The sequence below is a fragment of the Mustelus asterias genome, chromosome 20 (genome assembly GCF_964213995.1).
Source record: "Mustelus asterias chromosome 20, sMusAst1.hap1.1, whole genome shotgun sequence".
Taxonomy (NCBI): Eukaryota; Metazoa; Chordata; class Chondrichthyes; order Carcharhiniformes; family Triakidae; genus Mustelus; species Mustelus asterias.
This window is the reverse complement of record NC_135820.1, coordinates 55,726,175-55,746,396: the sequence shown is the minus strand read 5'-3', so window position 1 is coordinate 55,746,396 and position 20,222 is coordinate 55,726,175. Positions and strand designations below refer to the sequence as shown.

The 20,222-nt window shown below is 40.5% G+C and overlaps 1 protein-coding gene across 9 annotated transcripts in view; it reads right to left on the bottom strand.

The window, feature by feature from the left end:
• tpd52l2b (tpd52 like 2b) overlaps positions 1 to 20,222 on the bottom strand; it is a 64,494-nt gene that overhangs the window by 30,698 nt on the left and 13,574 nt on the right. For 4 of the 9 annotated variants that reach the window (XM_078236588.1, XM_078236589.1, XM_078236586.1 and 1 more), the window contains exon 4: positions 15,640 to 15,699. The exons of the other annotated variants lie outside the window; for them this stretch is intronic. In XM_078236588.1, the coding sequence (XP_078092714.1) occupies positions 15,640 to 15,699 (60 nt within the window). The remainder of the gene's footprint in view (positions 1 to 15,639; positions 15,700 to 20,222) is intronic. 9 annotated transcript variants of the gene reach the window in all.

Sequence of the window (20,222 nt, the reverse complement as noted above, 5' to 3'; positions counted from 1 at the left end):
ACCCCTTTGCTTCACTTCAGTTGCTTGTTCTGATCACGAGTTATCAAGTTTTTTTTGCGTCCACAACAGAAGCAGGTACCTTGCTCCTATCCTTTAGTGTTCCATTCCGAGAGATTGAGATACAAGGATTCTCACCTTCTAACTTTGTTTTACTCCATGCCAGAAAGTACTCACTGACAAATGATCAACCAACCAAGTGTCACTACCATTGACAGAAATGAAATGCAAGTCTGAAAAATATGTAATCCTTCTCTTGATACAGAGCAGCCTTGAATTTTATCTATTTGTTTTGCTTCCTTTTCCTTTTTCAGAAAAGTGTATCCATGATGAGAATGTCAATCTTGAGGACTAGAAGTATTTTAAAACATCCATCAACATCAAGCATTCTGGTTTCGCACAATATTAAATAAATCTTCAATTCTACTACCCCACTGTGTTTCACTATTTCCAATATCAGCCATCTTGTGGTTTTTCTGAATGAGAAATTGCTAATTACAGAGGAGAGAAAGTGCTGCACTACCATGTGCTCACGTGACCAGGAACCAAGCTGATCATATCTAACCTCATTTCACCACAGAGGAGACTTGTACATGGACAAAATGACCTTCTTGGGTTCTAAATCTGTTGCAACAGCTGAGTTCATTGCAAATCTATGACCTTGCTCCAAAAACTCAACCTTGGCCCCATAATCACTTGATACCTTCTATTAACCAAAACCATTAAATTCAGACTTTTAATTATGATCGAGCATCAATTGCCATTTGCTGAACCAGAATTCTAAAATTCTACCCCTTTTAGTGGGGAAATGTTGCCGAATTTAACTCGAAGGCTTAATTTTATTTATGAGACAACTCCCCCAAATCATAGACCTCGCAACCACTGGAAAGAGCTTCCCTTTATCTGCCCTTCCTGTTCTCAATATTTTGAAAAAAATTACTCATTAATCTTTTAAATTCCTTGGAATGCAGTCCTACTCGTAATTTAACCTTGGAGTCCAGATAACATTCTGGTAAATCTATGCTGCACTCCAGCCAAGACTTCCTTCCCAAGAGGTGTCCAGAATTGCTCTCAGTGGTCAAGGTGTGGTCTGATCAGGGCTACGTACAGTTGGAATGCATCTTCTGCCCCTTTGTATTCCAATTCTCTCGGATATGACTATTTTCAGTACTCTTTATGGAGCCTGGTAGCTGAACCCGAAGTTTTTTGGCCCCCTGCCATTTAAAAACCCTTCTCTCCTTTTCAGGTCCAACATGGGTGTCATCACATTTGCCACACTTTCGTCTGTTTTTTTTAATCCATTAATATCTCTGAAATTTTACGCTTCCAGCAATGTGGTTGGCTCTCAACTGTCTTTGAGCGACTAGGGATGGGCAATAAATGCTGACCAGCCAGCAACTCCCATGTCCCATGAATGAATTTTTAAAAAGCTGTTTATAATGCCAGCTAATGTCACTGGCCAATTCAGATACCTGTCTTCCTGTCCCATCAATGTAGTTAAGTAATAAAGTTAACAGCTGAGGCCATAAGATAGATCCCTGCAGGACACCCAGAAGTCACATTCTGCCAATTAGAGTACCTGTCCATGAAGTCTACTTTGTTCCCTGTTATTCGGCCAATATCCTAGTCAGGTCAATAATTTATCGACAATTCCATGGGTTTGAACTTTGGGAAGCATCATCTTATGACGATATTTCATCAAGTGCCTCCTGAAAGTATACATAAAAAACATCCATAGTGGCCATCATCCACTACTTTAGTCATCTCTTCAAAAACAAAATTTCTTAGATGTCAAGCATGACTCCCGAATCAGCTCAAAATTTTTCAAGACGTTCAGTCATTCCATTCTTAAATTATAAACTCCAGTAATTTTTCGACAGAGATATTAGGATAATGGGATCACAATTCCCTGCTTTCCCCCTCTCATTTCTCAAATAGTAGAGTGTCCCCGAGGTACTAGGATCCAGAGTGCAGGATTCTCTTCCTTTTCTTTCTTTGCCCAGCTTAGCTTCATCATTAAATGTTGTGACTCAAAGTGTAATGCAGGTTGAAGAACAAGTTGTAATGAATTTGAACCACTGGTAGCACACTTGGCCCAGTCATTCACACCAATGCTATCATGCTTCAAGGAGATCTCCCGAGTGTCTTGGAAGCATTTTTTTTTAGTCCTCCCCTTGTATACTGACCATTGGTTCATCAGGTGAAGGAGCCCGAGACTCCGAAAGCTAGTGCCAAATAAAGCTGTTGGACTTCAACCTGGTGTTGAGACTTCTTACTGTGCAGGAAGGACACCAATGCTTGTTCGATGGTCCTCCCATTGAATCTGGAGAATAGGATTGAGACATTGAGATAGAATTTCTCTAGCCTTTGGTTTGCTGATAGAGAACAGATCTCACTACGGTATAGGAGTTTGGAAAAGACAACTACTCTGTACACTTCTGCTGACTTGCGGAGCCCTTTGTTGTCAAACACTTGCTCCCATACTTTGTAGAACGTTGAGCTGGCACAGCTGGTCCAGTGTTGAATCTAGGCAATGTGGCTTTGTGAGAGAGATCGCTGCCAAGGCTCAATGACTCAAAAGTCGGAGAGATTAGAGATGAAAACATTTAATGCAGATGTGCTCACTTAGGATGGTCTTGCTGTCCACCAACTCCTACATACATTGAAAGCAAAAAGCAGCAGCTCCCCCTCAGTCTCTGCAATTGCCAACTTTTGCTCTCTTTTTATGCTCCATTTATCTATGATCACTGTCAGCAGATGCTGTTTACTTTTATACAACTTTTTGAGCTATATCCAAGTTAGCAGTGTTCTCTCACAGTAACAGATCCTGTTTAAGTAATCACATACAGGGGACTGACAGTTAATTGAAGCTACTGAAATTGCAGTTTCCGTTGCAGGTTTTAAAGTTTAAGTTGTATCGAAAATGTGAAGTATCGGTTTGAGATTTCCACCAATCGAAGTTGAATTTCAACCAAGGTCCCAGAGGTGAAAGGCAACTAACTGCATCACATTTGAAAAAAATGAACTGTTTGATTAAGCAGGGTAAAATACTGCTAAACAAAAATAGAGAAAATATTAATACAAAATTTAAAATAGCCTAAGATTTTAAGCAAAATAATGACCAGGTTTAGTAAATCTCACAATTGAATCCAATTGACCCCAGTGTTCCATTTCCACATCCCCATCTTTAGTTGCACTTATGGTCTGATGCATTCAGGGCTTTATTTTTTTAATAAAACACATCTTCACACACCCCATCTCCACAATTGAACGGTGTTATGAACGCTCCTTCTGAGGCCAACAACTCCTGACATTGGACTTCAACCTGGAAGTTCTGGTCCAGACATATGGACTCCTCCCATTAAGAGGTTCAGCTGAGCAATGTATATTTACACTGTCTGGCTTCAACACCAAATCTTCTCCCACCGTTTTCTTTCAGTGATTGTGGAGACCTTACTGTGAGGGCAGCTGTTGTACCTCAGCACTGGTCATTGCATTTCAAGTAGTAGTTCATTGCATGTGAAACGTTTTGACCTCTCTGAAGACACAAGGTGGAGTAGAAAATAATTATTTTGTTCCATTTTCAAGTTCAAGGGAACCATGTATTCATGCTCATTTTTAAGAGTACATAACAGAGTTCACAGGAAGGCAATTAGCTATGCAACAATGTACTTAAAGTTTAACAACTAACATTCGAATTTGGTTTTCCAACAGATGACAAGCTGCTAATTGTAAATAGTTCTTTAAAGGAGTAACAAAGCTGAAGCAAAGAACTTTATCTAATTGGGAAAAAAACTGGTTCCTTTCCCCATGAAGTGGTTTATATAATACATAATCATCTTGGGACATTTTACTCCTTGAAAGGTGCTATATAAATGCAAGTTGTCAAACAACATTAATATATAGACTATGGAATATTACAGTTTCCAGATAAGTCTCTGACCTGGAGTCTGGGCTGCACATCCTATCAGGCTGGAATAGTGAAGTATTTCAAACAACAAAAAATATACTATTTTTAAGCAACAAGTTTTATTTGCTATCTCCCAAGTAAATTTCAGTTGAATAATATTTGTTCCAAATTGCTGGTTACTTTCTCCAAGTGTGATAATTTGCATTATCTACAAGGGGAGCAATATAAACTACTGCATATAGACAATACAGACTAAGGTTAGTAGTATTCTGAGCAAGCAAATTGGGAAATTTGAATTTGGGAAGGAAAAGAGCCCAAAGACTGGATTGACAGCTTTACACTACATTCTGCAGTTCCGATCTGGAACCGATGAAAAATAGCCCTCAAAACACTGCCTGATAGGAACCTAATTTGTCACAGATACCCATACAATCACCACATACAAGCATCTTCCAATTATGTTAAATATTACTATTGCAGCTAACAATGATTTTAAAAGGCTAGGAGTTATGTTATCACAAAACTGATAGAGGTACTGCAAAGGGTCCTCAGTTCAGGCTTAAAAATGAATAAAAACATGCCTGCAGCTGGAAAGTTCCAAAAATATATGAACATCTATACACTAAAAAATGTTGCTAATGCCATACATTTCTTACACTCATGAACTTTACTCTGCCGCTTTCTTTTAAATGGAGAACTAAAATCAAAATATGACAACACAAGAACTGTATATGAACTTTCACTGCCAGTTTTGTTGATGAACCGAACTAAAATTCATGTCCAAATTCTTGCCCAAGTAAAATTTCTATTGCTCAAAATAAACTTGTACACAAAATCATAGATTGCACATAAACAAGGACAGCTAGGGATGGGCAATAATGCCAGCCAGCCAGCAATGCACATGTCCCACGAATGAATAAAAAAACTAATTTTGCACTTAACCTCCTCACATGGAAACATAACATGAAATTCTATCATTGGTGGAGGCATAGATCGGGTGGACTCTGAGGCTTTTTCCCAGGGTGGAAATGGTTGCTACGAGAGGACACAGGTTTAAGGTGCTGGGGGGTAGGTACAGGGGAAATGTTAGGGGGAAGTTTTTCACACAGAGGGTGGTGGGCGAGTGGAATCGGCTGCCGTCAGTGGTGGTGGAGGCAAACTCAATCGGGTCTTTTAAGAGACTCCTGGATGAGTACATGGGACTTAATAGGATGGAGGGCTATAGGTAGGCCTAAAAGGTAGGGATATGTTCGGCACAACTTGTGGGGCCGAAGGGCCTGTTTTGTGCTGTAGTTTTCTATGTTTCTATGTTTCTAAACAAGATTCCATGAAGTAAACTGAATTAGTGTTTTATAATACCCGAGTTAATTTTTGGCTTTAATGTTTCCAAAGATTTGGGCTCATAATTGACATTTTGCCCATTGTTAATATGTTTGAAAATTTTGAGCCCGAAGTATGATTTTCCATGATGTACTTGCATTTAAGCTAGTCAAATGAAATATTTTCTTTTGCATCTTCAGTATTCAACTCACGTTCAAAAATCAGCCAAAAATAAGCCAGAAGAGTTTTTGTGGAACAGTTTTGGTGATAGACACGAGCACAGCACCAGAAAGAAGGGACACCAATAATAATGGAAACAGAATAGATAAGAGTTGTGGAACAATAACGTAGAAATATAGAAAATGTACAACACCGAAGGAGGCCCCATCCAACTGGCCCCTCTATGTTGCCATAGAGCTTTACAGCCAAATCCCACTTTCCAGCTTTTGGTCTGGAGGCCGACAAGTCAGAGCACATCAAGTCTATATTGAAGTATTCATTTTACAAAAAAGATGCAATGTTGGTTTCTGCCTACACCAACCTTTCACACAGTGAGCTACAGAACTGCCCCCACCACCCTCTAAGTAAAACCCTTCTCAGGTTCCCTCAAATTATTCTACCAACTACTTTAAATCTTTGCCTCCTGGTTATGGATCGCTCTGCTCCAGATACAGCTCCTTCCTAACCACCTTAATCGAGGTCTCTCAAAATTTCCAACTCTGACAGTATCGTCCCTTAGCCTTCTGTTCCAAAGAAAATTACCACAGTCTATCCAGTCTTTCCTCAAAGCTACATTCTTCATTCTTGTAAATCTCTGCTGTATTGCATCTCGTCTGATTACATCCATCCTTTACAAGGTATCACTTGCAAAAAAAATGGAAGCACATGGAATAAACTTGGAAAATGAATTGGGTGGTAGGAGACAAAAGAAGAAAAAAGGGGATTAGTGGAATGTGACCAGTTGTTTCTTCTCGGGATCTGTACTGGAACCTCAGTTAATGACATACTAATGATTTGGAACAAGGAAGAGTTTCATGTCCAAGTTGGCAGATGGTTCTAAATTAGGAAGTATAGTAGATTGCATAGATGGGAGCAGGAAATTAGAAAGAAAGATTATTAGTGAATAGATAAACTATCGGGTGCGGGGGTGGGGGGGGTGGGGGGGGGTGCAGGGCAGTGGCATGGTGGTATTGTCACTAGACTAATAATCCGGAGACCCAGGATAATGCTCTGGGGACCCAGATTCAGATCACACCACAGCAGATGGTGAAGTTTGAACACAAAGTCTAATAATGACCATTGTTGATTGTTGTTAAAACTCACCCGATTCACCAATGTCCTTTAGGGAAGGCAATCTGCCATCCTTACTGGTCTGGCTTACATGTGTCTTCAGACCCACAGCAATTTGGTTGACTCTTAAAATGCCCTAGCAAGCCACCCAATTCAAGGGCTGGCCCAGCGGAAAATGCCTACAACCCATTAATAAGAAAAAATTAAAAAAAAGAGTTCAATGTGACAACCCAGTCTGGATGCAAGAAAAACAAAAATAAATCAGAATATTTTCTAAATGGCGATTTGAATTTTGTTGCATTCACCGTAAATAAAATGATCATAGAACAGAACAGACAGAAGGGGGCTATTCTACCCATCAAGACTGCACTGGCACTTAGTCCAGTTGAGAGTAAACATCTTGGAAAAACTTGAGGGGAACTGTAACCAAATTCCACCAATATCACAGTCTTAGTTAATGACACAAAGTATACTGCTATACGGTTATAAACAAAACTGTTGGCTTGTGTTTTGCCTGTGGAATTTGTCTTCAGGCGTAGATAATATGAATTATTTGGAGGAGTTTAAGTTATGGTATTAGCAGAATCTGTGACATCCCCTTCAATTGCAAATTTTCAACTGCTTCATGAACCAGAGATGGCAATTCATGACAAAAAATCTGCTTTATAGGGAAGGAAGTCACATTTCACTTTATCGAACAATATTTTCGACCTGGTTAAGCGGTTTGTTAGGGACCAGACCAGGAACCCCAAGGTACATTAAGTTAGACTAGACCCCAATTATGTCTGTTTTGGCCTTAGTGTGAGGATAAGGTTGCTTTTGTACTCTGACACCTCTAATTATAAGACCAAAGACCCATTATGCCTTATGCTTTCCCAATCTGCTCCCTTGCACCAACCTGTCTATATTCTCTTGAAGTTTGTCACGATCACAATTCTTCCAAATTTTGCATCATGTGCAAATTCTGCACTGTACACACTAGTCTAAGGCATTAATGTAAATCCACAATTTACATGCGGGCCCAATACCAACCCCAGGGAAATGCCATTTGTCTACCTCTTCCAGCCTGAAAAAATGTTCACCACTGCATTTCCCATCACTCAGCCAACTTGATAACCATGCTGCCACTGTCCTTTTTAATCCATAGGTTTCAACTTTGCTCACAAGCCTATTATGCGCCATAAGCACTCACCTTTTGGAAGTCCATGTACAACACCTCACCCACGCCAACTCTCTCTCTTAAGTCATCAAAATATCTCAACCAAGTGAGGTAAACATAATTTGCCCTCAATAAATCCACATCGACTTTCCTTAATTAATCTACATTTGCCCAAGTGACAGTTGATTTTGTCCCAAATTGTTGTTCCAAAAAGTTTTGCAGCACCATGGTATTGTAAAGAAACGTTGGAAGTGTTCCCTTCTCTCTCCAGTGTTCCCAAAATGCCCACTTTTACTTCTCTCTGTACCCTCAAACACATCTCATCTAGTCTTAATAACTGAGAACTTAGGTGCAGCCAGCCGAATACCTCCTCTATTAAATTCCAGCTCATCCACTCAAATATCTCCTCCTTCACTGCGACTTGGGGGCAGTATCCTCTTCCTTAGAGAAGGCAGATGAAAAGTACCCATTTAAATACCTCAACTGTGATCATACACGATCAAAGACTTTCATAATTTGAAAGACCTCTATCAGGTTACCCCAGAGCTTTCTTTTTCCAAAGACAGAGTACCAGTTTGTTCATCCTTTCCTGATTTGCATGTCCTTGTACTTCCAGTATTATGTTAAATCTTCTCTGCACCTGCTCCAAAACCTCCATATCCCTTTTATAAAATGATAATTGGAACTGTATGCAGCACTCAGTGTTGTTAGGGACCAGATCAGAAACTCCAAGGTGTATTAAGTTAGACTTGACCCCAACCATTTTTGATTTTGCATTAGTGTGAGGATAAGGTGTTCATTTGAGGTGAGATTCTATTGACCCCCCTCAGAAGCTTTTTTTCAAAACAAACTTTAAGAACAGTTAAAATACAAAAAGAATTAGCATAACTTTTACCAATTGAAATACTCAAACATGACAATTCTTAACTGCTCACCTATCTCTACTCGTTCCAATTTAATAGGACAAGTCTGGGCACACCATTGGGTTCTTGTCCCATTACCACTCCCTTTGGCTCTGCACAACCAAATCTGTCATTTACTATCACCCATCTTCCACCCTTGCACTGATCATTCTGCATTTTTGTTCTTTTCCCACCGTCGCCCGTTTTATCTGCTTATAAACAATACGTCTCTGAAGTTTTCCAGTGTGAAAGGTCATTAACCTGAAACAATAACTGTTTCTCTCTCCATTGATGCTGCCTGGCCTGCTGAGAATTACCAGAATTTTCTGTTTCTACTTCAGATTTCCAGCACTCAATATTTTGCTTTTGTTTGAAGAAATAGAGATTCAATGATTGGGTGAGTTGGGGGAGGGGGCGGGAAGACGACAAAGAGGGTGAAAATCAAATAACTGATTAGAGTTGCCTGAAGAAATCTCAGTAGGCAGTAAGATGCATGAAATTATGCAAAAAAAGTTAATTAATTTCTGATTAGAAAACAATTCCACAGAGGGGGAGGTCTTCACGGTACGATGCATCCTCCAGACAGAAAAACAGTGGATCATTTGGAACACCACTAAAACCAAAATTTTCTGTTTTGATGATAGGTGAAGCTTGTTAGCTCTAAAGCTTAAGCATCTGCAGATCTGAGATCCCCTTCACAAGTTTGCTAGTACAGTCAACAAGCAACATACCCTTGTGGTATGTGACTGCACCACATAGGAAAATATGTAGTGATCACATTCAAACACTTCCTGGGAACCCCAGCTGCTCAGCAAAGGTGAAGGGAAACAGTCTGTATTGTCAATTTTACTCCCGGACATGAAACCGGAGATACAAATTCCAATTTAAGCTCGCAAGGAGTGCTACTTGCCTTTCCATAACCTCCTACTTTAGCACCCATGCTCTGACAAAAAGGTCTAAATAATATAAAGTCTCAACATCAAAGATATCCAATTTTGACATAAGTGACTTGTTCCGTTATATTTGGGGAAACTCCCAAGTACAGGAATAACTCTCTCACTTACTAATGACGACAACGACTGGTCAAGCCTAGCCACCAACATGAAAAGACAATGACAAATTACTTCAAAAACCTCACGGGGGGTCCTAAAATATAATGACACTCAAATGTTTCTAAAATTCACAAATTTATAGTGACTTCCTCTCAAATTACTCTAAATTCCTGCAAGCAATCTCCTCCTGGGCCATTGGTGGATAATGTAAACTGTATCACTGTTGTATGAAGGGAAAGCACAGAGAAAGAGAGAACACAACGAAAGAATTTGATTTCCGTCTTAGTACAGTAGACTGATAGAAAATATGGGCTTGGAAAACATATCTGATGCAATAAAATATGGCAATTACAAAAGCACTCAAGGTATGAATAGATCGAATGCAAAGCCCTTCTGGGCCTTTAGATCTCTATGATTCTTAGGCACTCTCTCTCTCTTTCCTTCCACAGAAAAGGAAGCTGTGAGTGCTTAGATTGCACTTGAGCTACAAAGCACAGTTTGACTGGACAAGCAAAAATAAAAGCATGACCTAAATGCACAGTGTTCTGAAAGTTATAGTAATAATTTCCCCAAAAATTCACCATCTAATAAGGGATAAGAAAAAGCAGAAAGGTACCCCCATTTAAGCATGGTGCAGAGTTTAGTGTAAACAATTTATCCCTACCTGTAGATTCATTCGTGCCTTACAAAACATATTTACATACCATACTGCATAGCTAATCTTCACATGCTGGGATGGAAGGATACAGCAAATAATAAAGATTACTTTGCACAATTTAATAAAATGTCCCAACGCACCTTGCGGAATGGATGAGAGACACGGTGGTGAGATGAAAACAATGACATTGCCTTTCAAGAACTTGAGGTGGAAAAACTTTTTGTCCCATTGTGACAAGGTCAGGCAGACTGGCAAAGTCCAGAGATTGAACCCCACACACAGCAAAATAAATTTACCATTATACCAACCAGCATGATACACATGGCACGACAACATGTGGATCACTTCTCTACTTAGTTGCGGACATCGATAAAGTCCAATGGCGAAGAACTCAACCGGAGTTGAGAAAAATCAAGAATGTTTCTTACTTGTACTCCCATCATTCAAAAGACTGGCAGGCCCTTTCGGGTTACCTAAAGAGGTTTAATAGGCATTCGCAATGTCAATTTCTCAAAATGAATCTGTTATTTGCTTCTCGCCTCCATTGCCTAAATTTGGAAAATAGTCTGAACTATGAGCATTCATCCTGTGCATGAGTAAAAGAAAGTTTTTTCTCTATTAGGTGATGCAGCAACCAGATGCTGTCACAAGAAACTGTAAGAAACATTGTTAAATTACATAGGTACCACAGGCTTCTGGCATGCAACTCCTAGTAAGCTAGCAGCACCCTGAAAGCAACCTCAAGGGATTATACAAGCCTAGCAACAGCAGAGAAAGCCACTTCTACAACTAGGTCAGGCTACTAAATGCAGCTAACGAGCATCAACGCCTCCAGGGACTGACATCATAATGAGTGTCCTGACATCAGCACAGACACGCAGATGAGCAGAGCAACTAATATAATTATATTTGGAGTCTCATTCCAGCCATAACAGATTTTAAATCCAACACTTTTATAGCATGCCTCGGGATGCTAATTTATGTACACCATTCTCGTCAGAATTAGCCTCAACTCAATGATAGTTTTCCTGTCAGAGTCAAGAGTTTGAGTCCCACTCCCAGCAGCCAGGATGAGTGAAGACAACAAAGTCCAAACACTGCATTTGCATCCAGCTTGGTAATTGCATTGACAGTGGCAGCCAGCTCCAATGGCATGTGTAAACACACGAGAGCATCACAAAGAAGTAACTTTACTGTAATATTAAATATAATATTTTGGCAGCACAGTGGTTAGCACTGCTGCCTCACAGGGACCCAGGTTCAATTCTGGTCTTGGGTGATACTCTGTGCAGAGTTTGCACATTCTCCCTGTGTCTGCGTGGGTTTCCTCCAGGTGCTCCAGTTTCTCCTACAGTCCAAAGATGTGCAGGACAAGTTGATTGGCCATACTAAATTTCCCCTTAGTGTCAGGGAGACTAGCTAGGATAAATGCATGGGGTTATGGGGATAGGGCCTGGATGGGACTGGGGTCGATGCACACTCAATGGGCCAAATGGCTCCTTATGCACTGTAGGGATTCTATGATAAAAGCCTCTAATGCCAGAGATCTCAAAATAACAAGAGTTTTTACCATACAAAGCTTGATTGTGTTACTTTGCACAAGTGCCAAGAAGGAACAGCATTTCACTACCCTGGGTTAGAGTTCAACCACCCTGGTTATATTCATTTAACATCAGGTAAATGAATACAACACAAATCAAATTTCCCACCCAATGAAGTTTCCCAATTCTCCCTGGCACGTTAAGTTCGCTCAGTTGTCCGTTCTACAAGTCTATATGCATACACACACTACCACACAAGGAGGAAAATTGCATTTCAGAGAAACTTATTTGCAACAGAAGTTGGCAACTGGCCTTACAGGCCACAGGCTGAAATCAATTCGAAACATCTTGTATGTCTCATAAATTTCCCAAAGTGTTTATAAAGTGAATTAAACCAGAAGAAATCCCTGATCTTTTCCCAAATAGTGTTAAAAGATCTCAAAGCTCTACGTAAAGCATTCAGAGACAGAGCCTTGATTTAACATCTCACTTAAAGGTTGGGTAGCCTCAAAAAGTACAATACTTGCTCCATGCATTCAAGTTTGTTAGGTGTATTCAGGAGGGCTTCCTGACACAGTTTGTGTATAAGCCTACAAGACGAGAGGCTGTCCTTGATTTGGTATTAGGGAATGAACCTGGGCAGGTGTCAGATCTCTCAGTGGGAGAGCATTTTGGGGATAGTGATCATAACTCTATCTCCTTTACATTCGCATTGGAGATAGGATCAGTCAAGCTCGGAAAGTGTTTATTTGGAGCAAGGGCAATTATGAGGCTATTAGGCAGGAAATTAGAGGCATAAATTGGAAGGAGGTTTTCTCAGGGAAATATACAGAAGAAATGTGGCAAATTTTCAGGGAAAATTTGGCTGGAGCTCTACACGGCAACGTTCCAATGAGACAGGGGAGTTATGGTAGGTCACAGGAACCATGGTGCACGAAAGCTGTAACGAATTTAGTCAAGAAAAGAAAAGCCTACAAAAGGTTCAGGGAGCTAGGTAATGTTAGAAATCTAGAAGAGTATATGACTAGTAGGAAGGAACTAAAGAGAGAAATTAGAAGAGCCAGGAGGGGACATGAGAAGGCCGTGGCAGACAGGATAAAGGAAAAGCCCAAAGCATTCTACAAGTATGTTAAGAGCAAGAGGATAAGATGTGAAGGAGTAGGACCTATCAAATGTGATGGTGGGAAAGTCTGTATAGAACCGGTAGAAATGGCAGAGGTACTCAATGAATACTTGGCTTCAGTATTCACAGTGGAAAGGGATCTTGGTAGTTGCAGTGCAGACTTGCAGTGGACTGAGAAGATTGAGCATGTGGACATTAAGAGGATGTGTTGGAGCTTTTGAAAAGCATCAAGTTAGATAAATGGCCGGGACCGGATGGGATGTACCCCAGGTTACTGTGGGAGGCGAGAGAAGAGATTGCTGAGCCTCATCAATGGAGACGGGAGAGGTTCCGGAGGATTGCAGATGTGGTTCCGTTATTCAAGAAAGGGAGAAGAGATAGCCCAGGAAATTATAGACCAGTGAGTCTAACCTCAGTGGTTGGTAAGTTGATGAAGATCCTGAGGGGCAGGATTTATGAACATCTGGAGAGGAATAGTATGATCAGAAATAGCCAGCACGGCTTTGTCCAAGGCAGATCATGCCTTACGAGCCTAATTGAATTTTTTGAAGATGTAACTAGACACAGACGAGGGAAGAGCGGTAGATGTAGTTTATATCGATTTCAGCAAGGCGTTTGATAAGGTGCCCCATGCAAGGCTCATTGCGAAAGTGAAGGGGCATGGGATACAAGGGGACGTTGCTTTGTGGATTCAGAACTGGCTTGCCCACAGAAGGCAAAGAGTGGTTGTAGATGGGTCTTTTTCAGCATGGAGGTCGGTCACCAGTGGAGTGCCCCAGGGATCTGTTCTGGGACCCTTGCTCTTTGTGATTTTTATAAATGACCTGGATAAGGAAGTGGAAGGATGGGTTGGCAAGTTTGCTGATGACACAAAGGTTGGTGTGGTTGTGGATAGTGTAGAGGGATGTCAGCAGTTGCAACGAGACATGGATAAGATGCAAGATTGGGTGGAGAAGTGGCAGATGGACTTCAACCCAGATAAGTGCGTGGTGGTTCATTTTGGCAGGTCGAATAGGATGAAAGAGTATAATATTAAAGGGTAAGACGCTTGGCAGTGTGGAAGATCAGAAGGGTCTTGGGGTCCAGGTTCATAGGACGCTCAAAGCAGCGTCGCAAGTGGAGGCTGTGGTTAAGGAGTATGGAATACTGGCCTTCATCAATAGAGGAATTGAGTTTAGAAATCGGGAGATAATGCTGCAGATGTAAAGGACCCTGGTCATACCCCACCTGGAGTACTGTGCCCAGTTCTGGTCGCCTCATTACAGAAAGGATGTGGAAGCCATAGAAAGGGTGCAGAGGAGATTTACAAGGATGTTGCCTGGATTGGGTAGCATGCCTTATGAGAATAGGTTGAGAGAGCTAGGTCTTTTCTCCTTGGAGAGGGGAAGGATGAGAGGTGACCTGATAGAGGTGTATAAGATGTTGAGAGGTAATGATAGAGTGGATTCTCAGAGGCTTTTACCCAGGGCTCAAAAGGTTGCCACAAGAGGTCACAGGTTTAGGGTGCTGGGGAGAAGGTACAGAGGAGATGTTAGGGGTAAGTTTTTCACTTAGAGGGTGGTGGGTGCGTGGAATCAGCTGCCGGTAGTGGTGGTGGAGGCGGATTCGATAGGGTCTTTGAAGAGACTTTTGGATAAGTTCATGGAAGTTAGTAAGATAGAGGGTTCTCGGTCAGCCTAGTAGGTAGGGACATGTTCGGCACAACTTGTGGGCCAAAGGGCCTGCCTTGTGCTGTAGCTTTTCTATGTTCTAAGTGCTCAAGTCCTGGATGTGGCTTGAACCAAAATCTCCTCACTCAAAGGCAGAAGTGCAATCAAGTGAGTCACGTTGAAAGAGGACATCAAATGTAGTGGCAAAGTCAACCACCTGCAATAATGTAACATTTTTACAAAGGAAACATCACTATTCTTAGTATAGGTGGGCTGAAGAAATTTAAACCACGGTGGCACAGTGGTTAGCACTGCTGCCTCACAGCACCAGGGACCCGGGTTCGATTCCAGCCTCTGGTGACTGTGTGAAGTTTGCACTTTCTCCCCGTGTCTGCATGGGTTTCCTCTGGGTGTTCCAGTTTCCTCCCACACTCCAAAGATGCACGGGTTAGGTTGATTGGCCAGGCTAAATTGACCCTAGTGTCAGGGGAATTAGCAGGGTAAATGAGGGTTATGGGAATAGGGCCTGGATGGGATTGTGGTTGGTACAGACTTGATGGGTCAAATGGCGGCCTCCTGTACTGTAGGGATACTATGATTATCACAATCTGAAGGTATGTGCAATTAACCTCAGCATGGTTAATCTTTGACAAGTATATTCCCATTGGAAGAAAGGGATAAGTAGTCACTATTAAAAATTTAACAATATTGCCCCAGCCCATGGCGAGATATGTCACATGACAGCAACTGCAGTTTCAGTTCGCAGTCCTCGCAGATGCAACAGTACTGCACTGCAAAAGCAATTCAAAATAAAAACACTTTGGGACATCCTTAGAGAAGTGATAAGGCTCAACTCGATAGTGGACAATGTTACCCAAAGCAGCCAAGGACTAACTTTAGAAAGATATCGGATTTGAATGTTAATTTCATGTAGTATTTTGCGAAGTAATTAGTAAACAAGGTTCTCTGAACACAAACACCCAGCGTTATATCCCATCTCACTTGCACCAATTTCTTAACCATTGAAAAATCACTCACACTTCAGACTGAGTGATTGTCTTATTCAAATCTTCAACTTTTTCAGATGCGCCTTTATAGCTATAAAGATAAAGAGAATTTATTCAGTCGATGAAATTATTTTGAAAGCAGAAAAAGGAAATACTGTGTAAACTTTTAACAGTACGATTGGGAGTTGAACTTGATTAACTTACATCGTGAACATCCACCACCTGGGGTTGCAGCTAACTTTGGCATCTACATCATTTTACTACTTTCCGTGTTCAGAATGTGAATCAAGATGATTCATATTTGGAAAGGGACACAAGATACACAAACATTTAAGTTGAGTTCTCAAACCATTTGGTTACGGATACAAGTTGCTCTCCGACATGAAGTACATTTTAGAGAACGATGTTTTGTAAAAGGTCTCCGTTAAACTCAATTATGCATTTTTGTCCAGGTCCCATGCTACATGCTGCTTCAATGGACGACTTTCAATGATCAACATCTAATGGGTTCACCATGTATTTTGGAATAGTATTGTCCAATGTTCAGAAAAACAAGCTGAAAACTGACATCATGCGAACAAAAAGCTTGTGCAAGTGCAATAAATATTTGTTGGAAAACATCAGCAGGTCTGCAGGATTTGCCATGAATGTAATGTCACTATGTACTTCTAAACTTCAAATCGAGCCAAGTTCCACTTCAAATTGGGAAGGCAAATTTCAAACTGAGAGCAGGGTCTCTTACATCAACAACTCAGAGCGGTGCTTGGGCCATTGAGGAATCACTCCACCCTTAAAATTGGCAGTGAATTCTTTCCCATACACTGTTGTATGGGCAGGTGGGGACCGAAGGGAGACGACGAAACAAGTTAAGAAAGTCTCTACATTGGCAAGAAAATTACATTAGACAGGAGTGCTTTGAACATGAGGATTTGGTATTTTAACTCATCACATTCCAACGTGCAGACTGCATTTGTACAATTGCAGCCATGAATGCAAAACAAAATCTGTTACTGCCTTCTCCCGACCCATCAGTGCACTTTACAACACCTCTAAATTTTCATCTGGTATATAATAGTAAACACTAACTCAGGCTTGAAGCATAATTTTATATTTAAATACACTGACCGTTTAAGTGCAGTTCATGAAAAGGTTAAAAAAAAGTTCTTGATTCACAGGTGTCCCCTTTGACCTTAATAGTATTTCAGACTGGCCTCTGACCAACATTTCATACCTCACCTCAGGCTTTTCATGTGCATTATTGTTGAACCTTGATACATCTTCAATCCCTGGTTTTGCCTCACAATAACTATCTTTCCTCTCAAGAATCAACCAAACTCAAGCATCGTTGATCATGTTGGTTAACTCGCGTTTTAATTTGTCAATTTGATTAACTCAACTCTTGCTCTTATTTTGCCCGTCACACTTTAAAAATCTTGTTGTTTTAACTGTAGAACTCGGTTTCCAATTTTAATTTAGAGTCAGATCAGTTTTAATTACATGACATTTCCTGGCCAATATTTTATCCCTCAAATCAATACTACCTGAACAGATAATCCAATCATCTATCTTGTTGTTTGCACTAACTTGCTGCTCAAGGAACTTTTTTTTTCCTTCTACTTATACAAGTGATTGTATTTCAAAAAAAAAATCACTGGCTGTAAAACACTTTTGAGATGTTCCAAGGTCATGAAAAATAATCAACTAAAAGCACATTTTATTTTATTTTTCTCCCACAGAATTCACGGAGTCATATTTTTGGCAGAACAGTCATTACTGCAGGTTCCTCCCTGAATAGTGTGAATACCATTTCGTAAGAGCTGAACTTAGTGAGAACAAGCTGCCTGGTTCAGTCGATTTATTTCATAATTATCTCATCAGGAATTGAAATTACCAACATTTCAAAATAGGCTCAATACTTTTATTAGGTATCTGAAGTGACAAAGTGATCCTACTCTTGTATCAAAGAACATTTTGGCAACCAAACCTAACGTAATCCCGAAAAAAAATATATACTGTGCGTTTGCCAGGGACATTTGAGAGAATGGGTGGGAAGTCCTTCATTGTCACTGGGTCAAAATCATCGAACTCCCTTCCTGACAACACTGTGGGTGTTCCTACAGCACATGCACTGCAGCAGTTCAAGGCGACAGCAGACCACCACCTTCTCAAGGGTAATTAATGATGGGCAAAAAAGCCACCTACATTCCATGAACAAAGTTAGAAGTGAAAAAGAATGAACAAATTATCAGTGTGCTTTTCCTCCCTTCCTTTAGGCCAGATCCTCTATTGCTACATCATTTGGTTGCAGCAATTTTTCTTGAAGTTCTGAGCAGATCCTACTATTTGTTTGACTCCATTAAGTATTGGGCATCATCCATTGGCTGTTTTTTTCCAACAAATTTCCAGTTTCTAATACACAAAATATCTGGTATAAAACTTGTTCTGATGTTTGGAAAGTTGGAGACCAGACATACCCCTGAAGATGCATTACAAGACTCCTCAGAAATCCCAACACGAATGCTATGGAAATTGACTGGGAAATTTGAACTTCCAATGGAACATTCCCCATGTTCCTTGGGAGCTCACATAAAAAAACCCTCTCCAACTCCAGAATTAGAATTGGAGACTTCGGTTAATTTTGACTTGCTTACTTAAGTAGTGTTACCCAGGCAATGTTAGATAGAAAAATTCTTGTCTCATCCCTGGGTAACGATACAACTGATAACCCAAATATCCCAATGTACTTGTGCCCTGACCATCTCCAATCAGAGCTGGCTAGCTCCCACCACCCAACTATGCCCCTCCTACTTGACTAGTCCTGACCCACCTAACCAATCTGCCACCCTATCTCTTCATCTTACATACATACCTTCTCTCCTTAGCTGTTTTTAAAGCTGCTTTGGGACATTTAAGCTCTTACTTACTGAACTATGGCAAAAAGTGCCTTAAAAAGGTGTGGTTACTACACGGATTCTCTACACTGCTTCCTATAAGGTTTGTTGCACTGGGTCATACATGATCCTTCATCAGAAAAGTCAGAAACTTAGGCCTATATCTCTAACTACACACACACACACTAGAGGCAGTGTCTTAGAAAGACAAGATCAAACACTAGCCAACCTCATGTCAACCACTTATTCTTATGTGGCGCTGTCAGTAAGCTATTCAGTGTTTGGGGCATAACCAAGAAGCCAGAGGAGAAAAAAAATAGTACTGCTGCTAATAATGACCAATTAATTTTACATTACTGTTTGCAGGAGCTTGCTGTGTACAAATTAGTTGCTGAATATCCTACAAAAGTAACGACACTTCAAAAGTACTTCATTAGTGGTAAAATGCACCGAGATGCCTCGTGGTCCTCAAAGCAAATACGCAAGGGCAATTCTTTCTTTTACAATGAAACCCTGGTGAAACAAGTCTACTGAGAACGTACTCGCACTAATGCTTTTGTAGATGTCACTTGCCAGGCTGAACAGGCCCAAATAAACAACACCAACTTCAGTCATACCAGCTAGAATATATGATTGCACATGGTTGTGCGCTTTGGCTACCTCCAAAACATGGCAGCGAGAGATTTGTTGGGGCTGGGACATCAATATTCACAGGATCCTGGGATATGACGTTAATTCCAAATGTTACACCACCTTCACCATGGCATTACCTCAATTCTGCACCACCAGGTAGTCACTAGGCAGTTGCCACAGTCAGAGTGCTTAAATATGGCAGTCCGTAAATGAGATTTTGGACATGAATTCATACCAGAATAGTACATGAAATTTCTAGTACATATAACTAAAGTTTATCATTAGAGTTATAAAGGAGCACAGGTACAAGCTAACTATCTCACTGACGTGGTTAATTTATGGCATAATTGATTTTTGGTGGTGGAGAAGAGGATAATTTGGCAGAACACTGCACTCCAGAAACAGCCTGCACGACTACCACATGTACAAGATGTATGAATAAACGTTGCAAAATATTTAACATAACAAACATGGAGAGAAGCGTGGGGAAACAGTCGGAATTGACCAATTTGAAAAGTTGGCATAAACGCAATGAATTTAGAGGTCCACTTTTGTGCTGTTTATTAATGCCCTATTTTTGTTTCAATAATGTTGGCAAGATTCCATTGTTTTCATTTGTACCTACTAAGTAGGTAGTTCATAAGTGCTGTTAATATTGCCCAATTTCATCGCATGGGATGGTAAGGCAATCAAATCTTGTGCCGTATTCTGTTGTTAAATGAAACTGTACTCACTGGCACTTTCACTGAATTACATAATTATTGCACAGGAATACCACTGTTAAGTGTGGAAGTGCCTCACCAATAATTTAAAGTTTGCATTAATGGAGTGCTTAGCAAGGCCATTGTGCACAAAACACCACAACAACGAAACAAGGACTGCAACATTCGCACCAGAGGTAAAGCCAATGGAATTAAAATAGCTACATCAAATAAAACTGACAAATAATGCACATGTGAAACTAAAAAGGAAAGCCTGGGCCATAAATTTCGAGGAATTCTTGAGAGCAAGGAGGAAAGGAAATAGTTGATCGACAAGATTGCATTTATGCTCCATACAAGAGAAGAACAAAGCAGAAAATGTCTTATTT